At 42.6% G+C, this 17,678-nt stretch overlaps 1 protein-coding gene across 1 annotated transcript in view; it reads right to left on the bottom strand.

Moving 5' to 3' along the window:
- LOC138799970 (alpha-2-macroglobulin-like protein 1) overlaps positions 1-17,678 on the bottom strand; it is a 56,112-nt gene that overhangs the window by 29,718 nt on the left and 8,716 nt on the right. Inside the window, exons 5-8 of the mRNA XM_069981775.1 lie at positions 14,739-14,817; positions 12,285-12,369; positions 7,026-7,251; positions 2,136-2,262 (exon numbers count right to left, since the gene is read on the bottom strand). Coding sequence (XP_069837876.1) covers positions 2,136-2,262; positions 7,026-7,251; positions 12,285-12,369; positions 14,739-14,817 — 517 coding nt within the window. The remainder of the gene's footprint in view (positions 1-2,135; positions 2,263-7,025; positions 7,252-12,284; positions 12,370-14,738; positions 14,818-17,678) is intronic.

Here is a 17,678-nt window from a genome sequence, read left to right on the forward strand (position 1 = left end):
GGCGCGCGCGCGCCCTAGGAGGCGGGGACGCGCGCGCCGGCCGGCACAGCGACGGACAGGAGCGTGGAGGGGTGAGGCGCCCCCCGGGGCCGAAGTAACAGCAGCGCCGGGTCCCTGCTTATGGACACCGGCTGCTGCATGGGGAAGAGAGGAGTCTCGGCGGCGGCCCGGAGCACGGGACGCCGCCGCGGCCGTGACAGATACCTGTCCTTTTAGGGTAGTACGAGGTCCCCGCACTAGGTTGAGCTGCCACTACTTTACTGTCTGTTCTATATTCCTCTTTTCCCCCTCCTATCCTGGCTCTCTACTGTATATAAGAGGCAGCTCCATCTTCTTCCTGTTGCCTTAGCAATTGTGTGATTTATCCCTTAAAAAAGTGTTCTTTATCCATTCTGTCTGACCTTACTGACTTACCGCATTGACCTTACTGTATATGACCTGGACTACTGACCCCTAACTTGTTCTGCCTGCCATGACTTTCTTGCCTTAACCTGACCCCTCCACTCTGTAACCCATAACCAGGACTTAGTCAAGACTGACAGGACTGACAATGTAAAGTGTTGCTCTGGCCGAACTTTACATTGTCGACTATGGGTAATTGGAATACGGATGCACCCGAATGTGCCCACATTTTGGCCGGTACTCCAGTCTCTGAATCATCGGGATAGTTAAAAACATCACAAGGTTATTACCACATAAAGTGTGAGAGGTCAGATTTGAAAAATAGGCCAAAACAGGCTGCAGAGGCCAGGGGTTAAAGGGGTTACCACATCTTCCAGGTCTCCTGCTCTCTCCTCCAATGCAAGTCCTGATAAAGGATATTAGTACATAGCTCTGGGGTGATGATGATTTTTGAGGCTATGTTCACACTGCGTATATGTGCGGGCGGACATATACGCGTTAAACTCCGGCCGCGGATTTATGCTACTTGCGGCCGGCTACGTACGGAGCGCGATCTTACGCCAGCAGTCTACTTACGCTTCCCGAGCGCCCTACGTAGCGATCTGACAGCGGTCTTTTACTTGGAAATCTTCGCCTAGCCCCGGACACCCAACAGAACCTTTTGGACCGGCACAAAAAGCTTTCAAAATGAAGAAATCACCACTACGTACGGGGCCGCATGTAACGCTACGGGCGTAAGTTACGGCATTTTCGTCCTCAAACAATGGTCTGATTCATTTTTTACGGCGCCGCGTACGATCCTCGTGTAAGTTCTTACGTAGTGTGAACTGTGCCGCCGTACATCGTATACTTTCCATTGTACGCAAACTACGTAAGTCTCCGGCCGCTTATTCACGGAACGGGCTACATCCGGAAACTTACGTAGTGTGAACATAGCCTAAAGTTGTTGAAAGACAATGCTGATCTTTATCTTTATTACACGGAGTAATATCTGCCTAATTCGGCTGATAATCGCTCTGTGTAATGAGTCTTAAAGGGGAAATTCCGGGCAGCCTGGTAAAAAATAAAAAAATTCCAAACATACCTATGTTCCCCCTGACACTCTTCGTGTGGTTGTAGTTATCCCGCTCCTCTGATGCAGTTTTCTGCCTGCCCCGTCTCTCATGCTGTTTCTTTTCTGTGCACTGCTATAAGACTGCATCTTCCAGTAGTTTTTTCGATGCGTGCTCAGAACGTCCCATTTCTCCCACTACCGTGTGCCTCTTAGTGAATCTGGCTGAGGGAAAGGGGGTGGGGCCTAATTAAAGACCGCCGTATGAGTCTTAATCCCCCCCCATGTGTCTCCGTGACCTTACGGCTATTTAACACTGTGAGTAGTTTGGAATGTGAATAGCAGCTGACAGATTCCCTTTCAGCGTCCAGTCACACATATGGGATCTGCAGAAGACTTGATGTCCCAGATTTAATTATGCAGATTTTATACTGTGTTCCATCATTTAGTTACATTGATACCTGCAGCATGACACAAAGCATTTCGGGGGAATGCGGACGTCTCGTTAACAGGACAGCCGCTAATAATGAACATATGGTGTTCGCCTGATATGTTCTCAAAGTGGGAACATAGCATCTATCTGCAAAACAGATGGAGCTATGCTGTGCCCTTAAAATACAGATAATGTGAAAAGCCTCATATGAATGTCCCCAGTACTGGCACTCTTTACTGTGACAATTACCTATGATGTTGGCAGTGATATTCCAGCCGAAGGTCACTGCTTGACTGGCGCAGACACAACTAGACTTCACACAGTCCTTGCAATTCTCCACCGAGAAATCTGCAGAACTAAGCAGGGTCACCTGGACCTAAGGTAACACAGTACATAAGCTGGTAAATACACAGAATGTTACTTTATATTGAAAAAAATGTGTAGCTTAGCAGTAATGCTCCCTTTACATGTCTCTGTCAGTTTGTACTGTCAGGAATTCCTGATTATAAAGCGTTCAGGAGGCTTTAGGAAACCATCAGGATTTCCTGACAGTAAACCATCATGATTATGTTTATGAAAAAAAAAACGTATTGCAGCGTCCGCAATTCCGGATGCTCCCAGAGGGGCGTCAGTGATGGAAAAGAGCAACAAAATAAACTGCACAATCCCTATACATTGCGGCATTTAAGGGAATAATGACAGGCAGCTGCATTACCACTACTGCCTGTCATTACCTCTGGCAACACTGATGCGTGCGGGACCGCTCACATTGGAGGGCATGTGCATGCGCAGTACAAACCTAAATATATAGCGATAGCTATCTCTCCTACTTTTTTCTATATACATACATGTGGAGGAAGCTGTTGCTAAACACCTCAGGAAAATCAAGGGGGTCAGGCACCAAAGTTCAACCACCCCACCCCAAATAAAATCACTGTATTTTTGTTTGTATTTTGTATGTACGTAGTTTTTGGTACTGGTAAATCCTTACGTTCCAGCACTCCACCGACGTCCTCTTCTTTGGCTGGAGACCTGATGATGACCCCAGCAACGGGTCCAAGCTACCAGGTGGAAGTTTTGAATCATGCAGCTGTGCTGCAGTATTGGGAATGTCTGCCAGGTCTTTTTGACAGTCATTGTTTCTTGTCAGCATGTGTGCTTTGTGAAGATCAGGGGCTGGTTCCAGTAGTGGATTATAATAGGGGCGTTTTGGGCGGCAGCCCGGGGCGCTGAGCTCCTGGAGGGCCCATGACCACCCAAAAAGACTTATACTTTCAGTGGTGTACTGTCTCCTGGCTACACTTCCGCCATGATTTGCAAAAAATCACTGTTTTTAATGGCAATTTTGCACAAATCAGGACATCATGACATTATCTGTCCTGTACGATGAACGCCAGGCTAGTGCTACCATAGTTACAGTGGGGTGGGGGGGGCCCAGGTTTGGTGAACAGCTCGGGGCCTATGGTAAAGTTAATCCGTCCCTGGGTGGTTCAATCATTTTCTGAACTGGACCCCTGATCTTATATATATATATATATATATATATATATATACACACACACTCACCGGCCACTTTATTAGGTACACCTGTCCAACTGCACGTTACCACTTAATTTCTAATCAGCCAATCACATGGCGGCAACTCAGTGCATTTAGGCATGTAGACATGGTCAAGACAATCTCCTGCAGTTCAAACCGAGCATCAGTATGGGGAAGAAAGGTGATTTGAGGGCCTTTGAACGTGGCATGGTTGTTGGTGCCAGAAGGGCTGGTCTGAGTATTTCAGAAACTGCTGATCTAGGGTTTACAGAGAATGGTCCGAAAAAGAAAAAACATCCAGTGAGCGGCAGTTCTGTGGGCGGAAATGCCTTGTTGATGCCAGAGGTCAGAGGAGAATGGGCAGACTGGTTCGAGCTGATAGAAAGGCAACAGTGACTCAAATAGCCAACCGTTACAACCAAGGTAGGCAGAAGAGCATCTCTGAACGCACAGTACGTCCAACTTTGAGGCAGATGGGCTACAGCAGCAGAAGACCACACCGGGTGCCACTCCTTTCAGCTAAGAACAGGAAACTGAGGCTACAATTTGCACAAGCTCATCGAAATTGGACAGTAGAAGATTGGAAAAACGTTGCCTGGTCTGATGAGTCTCGATTTCTGCTTGAACATGACAATGAGTTCACTGTACTCAAATGGCCTCCACAGTCACCAGATCTCAATCCAATCCAGTAGAGCATCTTTGGGATGTGGTGGAACGGGAGATTCGCATCATGGATGTGCAGCCGACAAATGTGCGGCAACTGTGTGATGCCATCATGTCAATATGGACCAAAATCTCTGAGGAAGCTTCCACTACCTTGTTGTATCTATGCCACAAAGAATTGAGGCAGTTCTGAAGGCAAAAGGGGGTCCAACCCGTTACTAGCATGGTGTACCTAATAAAGTGGCCGGTGAGTGTATATTATATATATATATATATATATATATATATATATATATATACACATTCCCTAGTTCCCATAATCCTCGCCGGCTGTTAGATTAGTGGTACTATTTGGTACTTAGCTGCTCATTTGGTTTGACCCCAACCTGTTGACTTCCCCTTATATTTAAGTTTGTCTTGTCCTTGTTCTGTGTAATTGCAATATAGGGACTGATGCCCAGTTGCCCGCAGTCCTCTAGGGCTGTTCACTGGAGATCTCTCAAATGACGCCCCAACTCCTTTGTGTTGAATGGAGCTGTGGATTGGCTTGTGACCTGCCGCTCCCTTCATTCTCTATGGAGCCGTCGGAGATAGCCAAGTGCTGTACTCTGATTTATCCAGCAGCTCCATAGAGAATGAATACAGTGGTGGGTCATGCATTGACCCTCAGCTCCATTCAAAACAAAAGAATCGGGGCGCTGTTAGAGAGATCCCTGGGGGACCTAGAGGTCAGAACCCTAAATGATCACATACTTGCTGAAAAGTAAAATTAATTCCTACAAACCCTTTAACCCTTAGAGGACCAGGCCAAATTTCAATTTTTGTATTTTCGTTTTTTCCTCCTTATGCTTAAATGGGTAGTGCGGCATTAGAAAATTATTCACTAAATAACACACATTACAAAGTTATACAACTTTGTAATGTATGATATGTTAGTGAATGGCCCCCTTCCCTGTGTCCCCCCACCCCCGGAAGTGTAGTGCACTATACATACCTGATTTGTGTCGACCGCACCAGCCCTCCTTCATGCCGGCCCCCCTCTGCCGCGTCATCAGTTGCTCGGCCGCGATTGGCTGAGCATAATTATGCTCAGCCAATCGCGGCTGAGCAGCTGATGACGCGGCAGAGGGGGGCCGGCATGAGGGACGGATGGAGCCGTTCGGCCGGCCTCCCGAAGATGACATCATTGTCACAAGATGGCGGCCGGGGGTCGACACGAATCAGATGAATATAATGCATCAACACTTCCGGGTCTAGCGTGGGTGGGAGGGAACACAGGGAACGGGGCCATTCACATACGTAACATACATTACAAAGTTGTATAACTTTGTAATGTGTGTTATTTTGTGAATAATTGCTTAGTGCCGCACTACCCCTTTAAAAGGCCATAGCACTTGCATTTTTTCACCTAGAAACCCACATGAGCCCTTATTTTTTGCGCCACTAATTGTACTTTGTAATGACAGGCTGAATTTTTTCATAAAGTACACTGCAAAACCAGAAAAAAATTTAATGTGTGGTGAAATTTTTTTTTTACGCCATTCGTCCTGGGGTAAAACTGTCTTGTTATATATGTTCCTCAAGTCGTTACTATTACAAAGATATGTAACTTATAACATTTATTTTATTTGATGGCTTTTAAAAAATTCAAACCATTGTTAACAAATATATGTTCCTTAAAATCGCTCCATTCCCAGGCTTAAAAAGCTTTTATCCTTTGGTCTATGGGGCTGTGTGAGGTGTCATTTTTTGCACCATGATGTCTACTTTCTATAGGTACCTTGATTGCGCATATGCGACTTTTTGATTGCTTTTTATTACAATTTTTCTGGATTTGATGCAACCAAAAATGCGCAATTTTGCACTTAGATTTCTTGGCGCTTACGCTGTTTACTGCGCAAGATCAGGAATGTGATAAATTATTATTTTGGGCAATTACACACGCAGCAATACAAAACATGTTTGTTTGTTTATTTATTTTTATTTATAACATGGGAAAAAGGGGGGTGATTCAAACTTTTATTAGGGGAGGGGGATTTTTACTAATAATAACCTTTTTTTTTTTTTTTTTACACTTATACTAGAAATCCCCACGGGGTTTAGGGTTATTCCCGCTGGGGGACTTTTAGTATAAGTACACTGATCTCTCATTTAGATCTATGCAGTATAGTTATACTGCATAGATCGATGAGATCTATTGGCTGCTGTAGCCGATAGCAATAGAGTGCCGAGATCAGCGCCATCACGCCCCCACTAGACACCAGGGAAGGCGGCCAGATAGTATTCAACTTTGACAGCTGCATCTGAAAACTTAATTAGCGGGCATGGCGATCGGATCGTGCCCGCTAATAGCCGCGGTCCCGGGCTACATATAGCACCTGGGACCACAGTGGTTTAGAGCAGGGCTGGCGCGCGGCCTCGCTCTAAACTCCCCTAGCGACGCCAGGACGTACAGGTACGCCCTGGGTCGTCTAGAGGTTAATGTCCACATATCTAGCAGTATTAAAGGTTTTTAAATATTTTATTATTCTATTCATGAATTTTAAATTCATAAAAAAGAATAGTTCATAAACTTTCCCAACTGATGGAATTTTACATTTTAAGGCTACATGCACACACAGTAAGAGAACCGGTACTGCAGTATTCAATGAATAGCGGCAGCAGAAAACTTACATGTTAGTTGTTTGCGGCGCCGCTAGGGATCCCGGCCGGAGCATATACTATGTGTATACACTCCGGCCGGGTTCCCATAGACAGCAAGGTAACATACATTTTACGGGAAAAAAACGTGTGAACATAGATGTGTTCATTTATAATGTTAGACTCCTTTCTCTTAGACCAAGTTTCAATTATTGCTAATCCTATCTATCACTGAACAAAGTGTCACACTCATAAAGCTTCCGACAACATCTTTTCAGCCATCTGTTTCTAACTCACCATTAAACATTGTGTAAGATAATTGAAGACAGTCGCATTGAGTAAGATCTTCTCTCCTTGGATAATGGAATAAGGAAGAGAAAAGTCTACAAGGAATGGTTTGAAGACAGTCAGAGAAACTTGAGGGGACAGGCCAAAACCACTGTCTCCCATACAGAAGGCTCTTGCATTGAATTGCCCGATGGAGTTTGGAACCGTGACGTCGATGCTTGAACAACCTAATTCACTATTAAAAAAAAAAAAAAAAAAAAGCAAGATAATATTAATCCATTTAACCTGATTACCACACCAATTGGTCCAGAGTGTGTGTAAATGCTATATAAAGTTCATATCTAATATTCTAAATCAGATACTCAAAATCAACATAGCACTTCTGGATAAAATCTATATGAAAAAAAAAACATTTTTAGGGGTTTGTGTGATTTAAAGGGGAACTCCAGGTAGACCTTACAAAAATGAAACTTCTGCAGAAGCATAAAGCATTACTTACCTATCTATTCCATTTTTGCAACTACGAAAACATTTATTTCTTTTGGGGGGTTTTGTTCTGTTTTGGGGTTTTGCACTACCTGGTTTATCAGTACTACAGGTGCCAGAATGCAATGCTTTCCCTGCCCATTCACCGCCCAAAGCTGTTGCAGAACATCTAGGCTGTGTTCACACATTGCAGTTTCATTGTGTTATTAAATTATTTGCAGTAATTTATGATTTCATTGTGGTCCCACCCACACAGCACACTGTATTCTCTACCTGTAACACCACACAGCACACTGTATTCTCTACCTGTAACACCACACAGCACACTGTATTCTCTACCTGTAACACCACACAGCACACTGTATTCTCAACCTGTAACACCACACAGCACGCTGTATTCTCTACCTGTAACACCACACAGCACACTGTATTCTCTACCTGTAACACCACACAGCACACTGTATTCTCTACCTGTAACACCACACAGCACACTGTATTCTCTACCTGTAACACCACACAGCACACTGTATTCTGTACCTGTAACACCACACAGCACACTGTATTCTCTACCTGTAACACCACACAGCGCTGTATTCTCTACCTGTAACACCACACAGCACACTGTATTCTCTACCCGTAACACCACACAGCACACTGTATTCTCTACCTGTAACACCACACAGCACACTGTATTCTCTACCTGTAACACCACACAGCACACTGTATTCTCTACCTGTAACACCACACAGCACACTGTATTCTCAACCTGTAACACCACACAGCACGCTGTATTCTCTACCTGTAACACCACACAGCACACTGTATTCTCTACCTGTAACACCACACAGCACACTGTATTCTCTACCTGTAACACCACACAGCACACTGTATTCTCTACCTGTAACACCACACAGCACACTGTATTCTGTACCTGTAACACCACACAGCACACTGTATTCTCTACCTGTAACACCACACAGCGCTGTATTCTCTACCTGTAACACCACACAGCACACTGTATTCTCTACCCGTAACACCACACAGCACACTGTATTCTCTACCTGTAACACCACACAGCACACTGTATTCTCTACCTGTAACACCACACAGCACACTGTATTCTCTACCTGTAACACCACACAGCACACTGTATTCTCTACCTGTAACACCACACAGCACACTGTATTCTCTACCTGTAACACCACACAGCACACTGTATTCTCTACCTGTAACACCACACAGCACACTGTATTCTCCTACCTGTAACACCACACAGCACGCTGTATTCTCTACCTGTAACACCACACAGCACACTGTATTCTCTACCTGTAACACCACACAGCACACTGTATTCTCTACCTGTAACACCACACAGCACGCTGTATTCTCTACCTGTAACACCACACAGCACGCTGTATTCTCTACCTGTAACACCACACAGCACGCTGTATTCTCTGCCTGTAACACCACACAGCACGATGTATTCTCTACCTGTAACACCACACAGCACACTGTATTCTCTACCTGTAACACCACACAGCACTCTGTATTCTCTACCTGTAACACCACACAGCACTCTGTATTCTCTACCTGTAACACCACACAGCACGCTGTATTCTCTACCTGTAACACCACACAGCACACTGTATTCTCTACCTGTAACACCACACAGCGCTGTATTCTCTACCTGTAACACCACACAGCACACTGTATTCTCTACCTGTAACACCACACAGCACACTGTATTCTCTACCTGTAACACTGATATTGGAATAAAGTAAAGAACTTTTTGAATTTTTTTTTTTTTTCATTTCCACGCACATATTATGATTAAGCATCTGTTATGAAGTTGAGACCCACAATAAGGCTCTGATCCTCTCTGCCGTTTAGCATAATTTACTTGTGTTACTGCATCATTTTTGTGAATATGCTGCAGTACTGCAATGACACTCCAACATGTGTGAACACAGCCCTAAGTTCACTGCATACTTCTGCACATTTCGAGAAATCAGTGCAACATCTGCTTCTGGACGGTCAGAGATGGTGAATCACTCAGAGGATTGGGGGATCCAGCCCCGCCTCCTGTGACATCACGCCCTGTCCCCTGTCTGCATCATCAGCCTGTGCTCAGCAAACACACACAATATGAGACAGAGGCATGGAAGATGTCTCCTAAGGGGGGATTTCTATCAGCTACCAGTATGGCAGAACTGTACAGATACGGTAATACATTATATAGACACATATATTTAACTTTTATTGTGCGTTCACACCTACAGGATCTGCAGCTGATTTTCTGCTGCAGATTTCATTTAAATAACTGAACACAGCATCAAATCTGCTGCAGATCCTGTAGGTGTGAACGCACCCTTAATGTACTTTTAATAGAAGACAAGTTTTTCTTATGCGTAGTTCCCCTTTAACTGTGCATCAGGCAAACATATACTCATTTAATACTGAAATGTGATAATCAAAAGCAATAAGTAAGTAAATGCATGTCATCCCGGACGAGCCCCTAAATCAATTACATTATTTTACTTCATGTCCTCTAAAAAAGCGCAGTGACATTTTTACAATTTTGTTGAAGTGTTAATAGTTAATTTTTAAAGTGAATAAACAAAAGAAATCTAAAGCAAATCAATATTTAATGTAACCACCCTTTGCCATCAATTATTCTAGGTACACTCTCAAAGAGATGTTTTTTATTTTTCTGGCTTCAGCTCTTTTGTCCAGACTTTCTTGAACAGTACATGAGTCTTTCTGGGTCCTACTAGTTTTTGCCAGTTTTGACCTAATGGTGCTGCTGAACATCTTCCTATTCTGAAGGGAAGTTAGAATGATGTGTCCAGGGCTGTATTTACAGCTGAAGTTTCTCTAGCCATTAGTATATCTAAGTGTACCCTTCAGGTATCTGGTAAGGTGTTGATTGGATGAATCGTGTGTGAAACAGTTGCTATGTGTTTTTTGACGTGCGTTGCATCTCCCGCCTGCTCCGCAATGCATTGTAAGATATCAAGTTTGCACTAACAACAAAGAAGTTTAACTACACGGTGAGTGCCCTCCTCATGTTTCTTTTCTTAAATATGTTATGAATAGAGATGAGCGAACCTGGAGCATGCTCGAGTCGATCCGAACCCAAACTTTCGCCATTTGATTAGCGGTGGCTGCTGAACTTGGATAAAGCCCTAAGGCTATGTGGAAAACATGGATATAGTCATTGGCTGCATCCATGTTTTCCAGACAACCTTAGAGCTTTATCCAAGTTCAGCAGCCCCAGCTAATCGAATACCGAATGTTCGTGTTCGGATCGACTCGAACCCGAACCCGGTTCGCTCATCTCTAGTTATGAAATAGACTACACCTAAGGGAGAGAGCACCTGTCAGTGATTGTACATCTCATCTATACCTTACCCGATTGACCTCCACCTGGACCATTCTATGGTAGTGCCGGTTGCGGTTTCCTATTTAAGCTCTATCCTGATATGAGGCCACCCTCGTACAAATAAGTATAGAAATATACAAGCATATAAAGTGCATAAAGAAGGTAAATTTGAAAAGTGAGTGCAATCAAACAAATAATGAGCAATGACCAAGAGTTATCAAATATCACCACTGTAATTAATTCTTTTAATTGAGACAGACAGCTCGTAGCGGCTGGCGTGTGACATCACACTGCTCACAGACCGGGAAATATTCGAGCATCTATGAGCTCTAACACATGTGAGGACAAGTATGATTGCTGCATATGTTTAAGTATCATTTTATTGGTTGGTGGCAATGGACTAAGCAAGCACTTAATGGACCAGCATGCACTTAACCCCGGAAGAAGCTTCACGTGGCAGTGAAACGTGTCTCGGGGTTTCCAGACTTTTTGTTTTGTTACCTTCCTTTACCTCTATCATATTGATTTAGGTCAGACATTGGCAGTGAGCGCTCGCTCTCTCTCTCTCTCTCTCTCTCTCTGTTGGGATAAGTGATATTCCACAGTTTTGATTGGGCTTTGCTACCTTCCACTTTGCTTATCCACTTGGTACATATAGGAACCTCTTTATCCCAGATATGTAAATTTGATACTGATTCAAAGCCATCTAGATTTATTCCCAATTGCATAGAGATATATGCCGTTCTGTCCTCTCCTGATTTTGCTGATATTCATATATTAAAAGTAATGTCATGTGAGCCCCTTATCTTTTACTGGGTGTAAGGTCTTGGTCCTACCTTTTTTTCTTATTTTTTGTTACGTCTTTGTTTTGTTTTTGTGTTATCCACTTTCTTTTTTGTTTTTTGTCCTAATTTTACTGAATAATTTTTTTTTTAATCCCGATAATGCTTTTTTCTTGCTCTCTTTGGTATATTTAGATTTTTGTTAATATTCATTTATTTCTTAATGTTCGCCGGCTGATCTTTGGCTCTGTTACATGCGTTGATTTCAGCCTGATTGGGAATAAAATCGACCAATGTAACATGACTAACTCCATAGTGCACCATTTACAAGCAGGAGCAGTATGCCTGTGTTCTATTACTTTTGTTTTGTATGTTTGGGGGGATTCTGCACAGGGCGCCATCTACATTAAGGTCGGCCCTAAATGTATTTTGAGTGCTATTCTCAGATCATACAGTAGTAAAGCAGTCAGAACTTGGCAACTTCCAAAAAACATGAACAATTTCCCTGATCCAATCACTACGATTAATGGAAGGATGTCCCTTTTATAGAGAAATGTAAAAATATTTCCAGTTATTATAGCAGTAAAAATGTCTTTATTTATTTAAGCTTTAACTTACCCAACTGGGACAAGGTTCCAGAGCCAGGTATCAGGGAAAAAATTTCTAGCCCCATTATTGGGCAGCAGTTTAATTTCTTTATTATCTGTGGAACAGAATTGCAACTTAAGTGCCAGATAGAAAATAGAAACAAGAAAAAGAACAGGAGGATGGTACCTGTTGTAATACATCCAGTTGGTGCGGAAGTTCTCCTCGTGTAGATTATGATGCCAATGGCATTGCACAAGCATCCCTAAGCGATTTGATTACTTATGGAATCCATCCAACGGTATTCAGTGACAATTTTTTTGCCTAAGGAGGTATTTTCTCCCCCCATGTGCCCCATAGTAGCGGGAATCTGATCCCTTTATGATAATCTGGGGGCATGGGTGGATTCCCTTTTGCAGCCGCTGATAAAGAGCATTCCAAAGTATATCAGGGATTCTAAACCTATACTCAAATTGTTACAAAGCATAAAGTGGTTACCAAACTACACATGGGTGACGTGCAATGTCACATCACTATATACTGTACCTGTATTCCCCATGGAAATTACAGGCCCTTCATTGGCACTAAAAGGTTTCCTCATAGCTGCAGTCAAATATCTTTTGACCAACAATTTTTTTGCCCTTCATAATTCTTTTTATATGGCTTGGTGGGAGAAAAAACATTTATTTATGCCCTCTGGCAACGGTGGTGGGGTACGGCCGCTCTAGCGATTATCTGATTCCCATCTGGTCAGGTGATGCGCCTTCACTTGGAGCCTACATGGATAGTAATCCCTAGAATCTGAGGTTTACATTGCATATGGAAGAATCCAGTATTGCGTTCCTAGATTTGATGTTGGTGGCAGATGGGGATACTGGGATTATACATACATCCACGTATCTTAAGCCCAGCTCTGGGAATACAATACTGGAAGCGAGTCGCCCCAGCTGTGTTATAAAAGTGATTCCAGTTGGGGAACTCACAAGAGAAATTGTTCTAATGAGACTCTTCGGAATATTGAGAAAGATAACGTTGCATCCAGACTCAGGGAACGTGGATATAAGGAATTGATGCTAAGGGTGCAGAAATCGAGATCGGTCTGCACCCCCCGTATGACGCTGATCCCGGCTCAGCAATAGATTGCTTCTGGCTGCAGCAGCCCTAAGCAATCTAACACTGATCTCATTTATCAGTGTATTGTAAGTACACTGCATTGATCTCTATGAGAGATCACTGCAGTAATAATAAATGTCCCCCAGGGGGACTAAAAGTTAAAGTTAAAAAAATAAAAAAAAAGTTGTTTTTCATTAATAAGAAATCCCCTCCCCTAACAAAAGTCTGAATCACCCACCTTTTCACAATTTATAAATAAAAATAAATAAATTAAAAACATACATATTTTGTAGCACCGCGTGCGTAATCGCTCGAACTAAGTGTAAACCCCCCCCCCCCCCCAAAGTGCAAAATTTCTAATTTTTGGTCACATGAAATCCTGAAAAATTGTAATAAAAAGCGATCAAAAAGTCCCATATATGCAATCAAGGAACAGATAGAAAGTACAGATCATGGAGCAAAAAATGACACCTCAAACAGCCCCTTAGACCAAAAAATAAAAGTGTTATAAGGATGGGAATAGAGCAATTTGAACTTTTTTTTGTATTTTTAAGATTTTAATATTTTAAAAGCCATAAAATAAAACAAAAGTTGTACAAGTTACATAGCATTGTAATCGTACCGACTTATGGAACATAAATAATATGTTAGTTTTACCATGGGGCGAACGATGTTCCCGGTTGTTCAGCATATTTTATGGAAAAATGAAGTCGGTCAATGCAAAGTACAATTAATGTCACAAATAATAAGGGCTCATATGGCTGTAGGTGAAATAATGCAAGCGCTATGGTTTTTTAAACACAAGGAGGAGAAAATGAGAGAACAAAAATGAAAATTGGCTCCATCCTTAAAGGGTTAAAGGTTGCTGTCGGTTTTGGTTCTGACAATGGTATTTAAATGGTTAAGAGATCGTTTGCTAATAGCCGCAGTCCCTGGCTGCTGATAGCAGCTGGGAGCAGCCCGGTTTAGAGCAGGGTCACGGTGTGACCCCTCTCTGAATCCCCCTACCCGCCTTAAGACGTGCTGGTACATCCTAATGCGGGAAGGGGTTAATAAGCTTTTCCCTTTGTAATGTACAATATGTAGGCTGTACCACCAGTTCTCTGAAAGTCCGAATCCGCAGGCATATGTCAGGCAGATGGAGGTGAGGCAGATGAGCGTTTTTTTTTACCGAGCCTATTGCCAGGGGTCAGCCAGTGAAACCTTTAGTTTTTGATACAGACAGAAGGGACAAGAAGAACGCAAAAGAAGATGCAGTGGAACGTGTGGTGGGAACTGGGGAGAGTAGGTAAGTATAGCTTTTTTTTTTCTTTTTCTTTTTTAAGGACACTGGCAAAATACAATACAGTTTCTTACTAGCATAAAGATACTTGCCTATAATTATATAGCAGTCTTTCTCAGGAAACAGTGGCTGCAGTATTCGAGTGTTTGTCAGTATCTTGACACCAATTTCCTGTTTATAAGAGGAGGACAAATGAAGGGGAAAAATTTAAATCATTTTTATGTGTATTTGTTGTGCAGTAGAGTGCACTCAATCTATGAAATGTGAGAAAATATTATTTTACTGAGACTTGAAGGACAGGGTGGTCTTTTTCCAACAACAGTTTTCTATGTCATATTTTCCTCTGAGGAAAGAGATACCTCAAACAGCAAATCACAGGTATGACCAGGTGAGCACCTCCATCCAGCCCAGGGGCACGATGATTAAAAAAAATTGGCGCTGCAGGCCTAGGGCACAGATGCTCTGGGCCCCGCTCCATTGACTCCCTGTATCACACCGCCAGAATAAAACTTGTTTTTAACCATAATACAGGCCCAGTAAGAAGGCTGGGAGCGGACATGGCATGGTGACGACTAGAGAACGCTACCAGCGGTTTGGAGGGAGGGGGCATTTGGTACAGATTCACTGTAACTTCTCATAGTAATTAGTATCAGAGAGGATCCTACATGTTTTCTCTGGGAAGAGATATCTAGTATTAAAGGGGTACTCCAGTGAAAATATATATATTTTTTTTATAAATTTCTTTCAGAAAGTTATATAGATTTGTAATTTACTTCTATTTAAGACTCTCAAGTATTCCCAATACTTATCAGCTGCTGTATGTTCTGCACAAAATGTTTTTTTTTTTTCCCAGTCTGACACAGGGCTCTCTGCTGCCACCTCTGTCCGAGACAGGAACTGTCCACAGCAGGAGAGGTTTTCTATTGAAATTTGCTAACGTGGCAGAGATGACTGTGTTAGACTGGGGAAAAAAAAACCATTCCCTGCAAGACATACAGCAGCTTATAAGTACTGGAAGACTTGATTTTTTTTGAATAGATGTAAATTAGAAATCTATAAAACTTTCTGAAAGAAGTTGGTTTAAAAGAGAGAGATTTTCGCTGGACAACCCCTTTAAATATTAGGAATAAGGGTCTGTTTTGCACAGTACTTAATTCCAAAGTGGACTGAATTTGACCATCGTAAATATACCTAATAAATATAGACGTCTAATAAATAGTAAATCCTATGGGATCTTCATGTTATGTAGTTGAAGGATAAGAGTAATTCTAAGTTGAATAAATAAGTGCATGTTAATGTGAGACCAAAATCTTCCTTTTCTCCATTGTAAAGCAGGTAACTATATAAAAACCTTTTATTGTATACTATTAAGTGACCTCTGGGGTATTAATGAGGCAGCAAATATGGTAAATAGAGATGAGAGAAGCATCATTCGTTAAGCTTTCTAGGAAGTTGAAGCATCGGCATTTGAATTCTGTTGCGAGAAGGTGGAGGCAACATGAAAAACATAGATAAAGCCATAGGCCGGGTTCACACGCTGTAAGACACCGGCCGTTCTGTGACCCGGCCGTGTCACAGAATTGCTGGTGTCTGTGAAGATCATCCCAGAGGGTACTGCAGTACTCGCTGGATGAACTTCATTTGTACTGAATTGGGATGCGGGCGCATCCATGTGCACCCGCATACCAATTCACCATAGCACACAATGGAACGTGCGGCCGGAGCGGCACTTTCCATTTTTTGAACTGACAGTTCTGGGCAGCTGCTATTCAGTAAATAGCAGCCGCACAAAACTGACATATCAGTTTTTACTGCGGCCACTAGGGTTTAGAGAGGATCGAACAGGGCCGAGGTTCAGGTCCGTGACTCCCGCTGCCTTCCCATTCCGTGGGGAAGGTGGAGACAGCCAGGGTACCGCCTGGAAAACAGGGATACAGCCTAGGTAATAGGCTGTATCCCTGTTTTCCAGGCGACACTCGGTCTGTCTTCACCTTCACCACGGAACGGGAAGGCAGCGGGAGTCAAATGCCGATGGTCCGTGTTTGTACGAACCTGAACCTCAGGCCTGTTCGATCATCTCTACTAGGGTTCCCGGCCGGAGTGTATACTATATGTATACACTCCGGCCAGGTTCCCGTTGACTGCAGTGCAACCTAAATTTTCTATTAATCACAGCTGTGATTAATAGAAAATATACGTTATGTGAACTTAGCCATAGGCCGTTTCCATGTTTTCCAGGGCTGTATCTTTGTTTTCCAGGCAGTCCTCGGACTGTCTCCACCTTAAAATAAAAGTATACTTGTATCCAGGTCCAGTCTCCTGAAGCTTTTTAGCTTTGTGCAGGTTGAAAAAAAAGGTAAGGCTGGGTTCACACTACGTTTTCGCAATCTGTTTTTTTCATTCGTTTTTTTTTTTTTTTTTTTTTTAAACTGATGAAAAAAACGGATGCAATTGCAGGCATCTATTTTGATTGTTTTTTCCAATGACTTCCATTATAAAAAAAAAAAAATCCTTTTTTTTTTAAAACGTACACAAAAACGTAGTCGACCTTATTTTTGTGTCCATTAAAAAATGGAAGTCAATGGAAAAACAGATGCATACAATTGCATCCGTTTTCTATCCGTTTTTCTTTTTTGCAAAAAAAAAAACGGATGAAAAAAACGTAGTGTGAACCCAGCCAAACCAAATGCAGGAATGCCGGCCGGTACAGAGTGGCACATTGCGTCCATCAATCTCATGACTGCCTTCTCTGTGAGCTCAGATGACCGTAACTTCCTGTGTTTAGTCTTTTTTTTTTAACCAACAAAAGATTAAAAAGCTGCCTTCAGGTGACTGAACCTGGATTACAAGTAAGTATAGCTTTGTGTTAAAGCATGATAACTAAAAAAAATTTAATGTAAGGGTACGTTCACACTTACCGGATCCGAAGCTGATTTTCTGATTTCATTTAAATAACTGAACACGCATCAAATCTGCACCATCAAATCTGCTGCGGATCTGCTGCAGATCTGCTGCGGATCCTGTAGGTGTGA

The sequence above is a fragment of the Dendropsophus ebraccatus genome, chromosome 8 (assembly GCF_027789765.1).
Source record: "Dendropsophus ebraccatus isolate aDenEbr1 chromosome 8, aDenEbr1.pat, whole genome shotgun sequence".
NCBI classification, from domain to species: domain Eukaryota; kingdom Metazoa; phylum Chordata; class Amphibia; order Anura; family Hylidae; genus Dendropsophus; species Dendropsophus ebraccatus.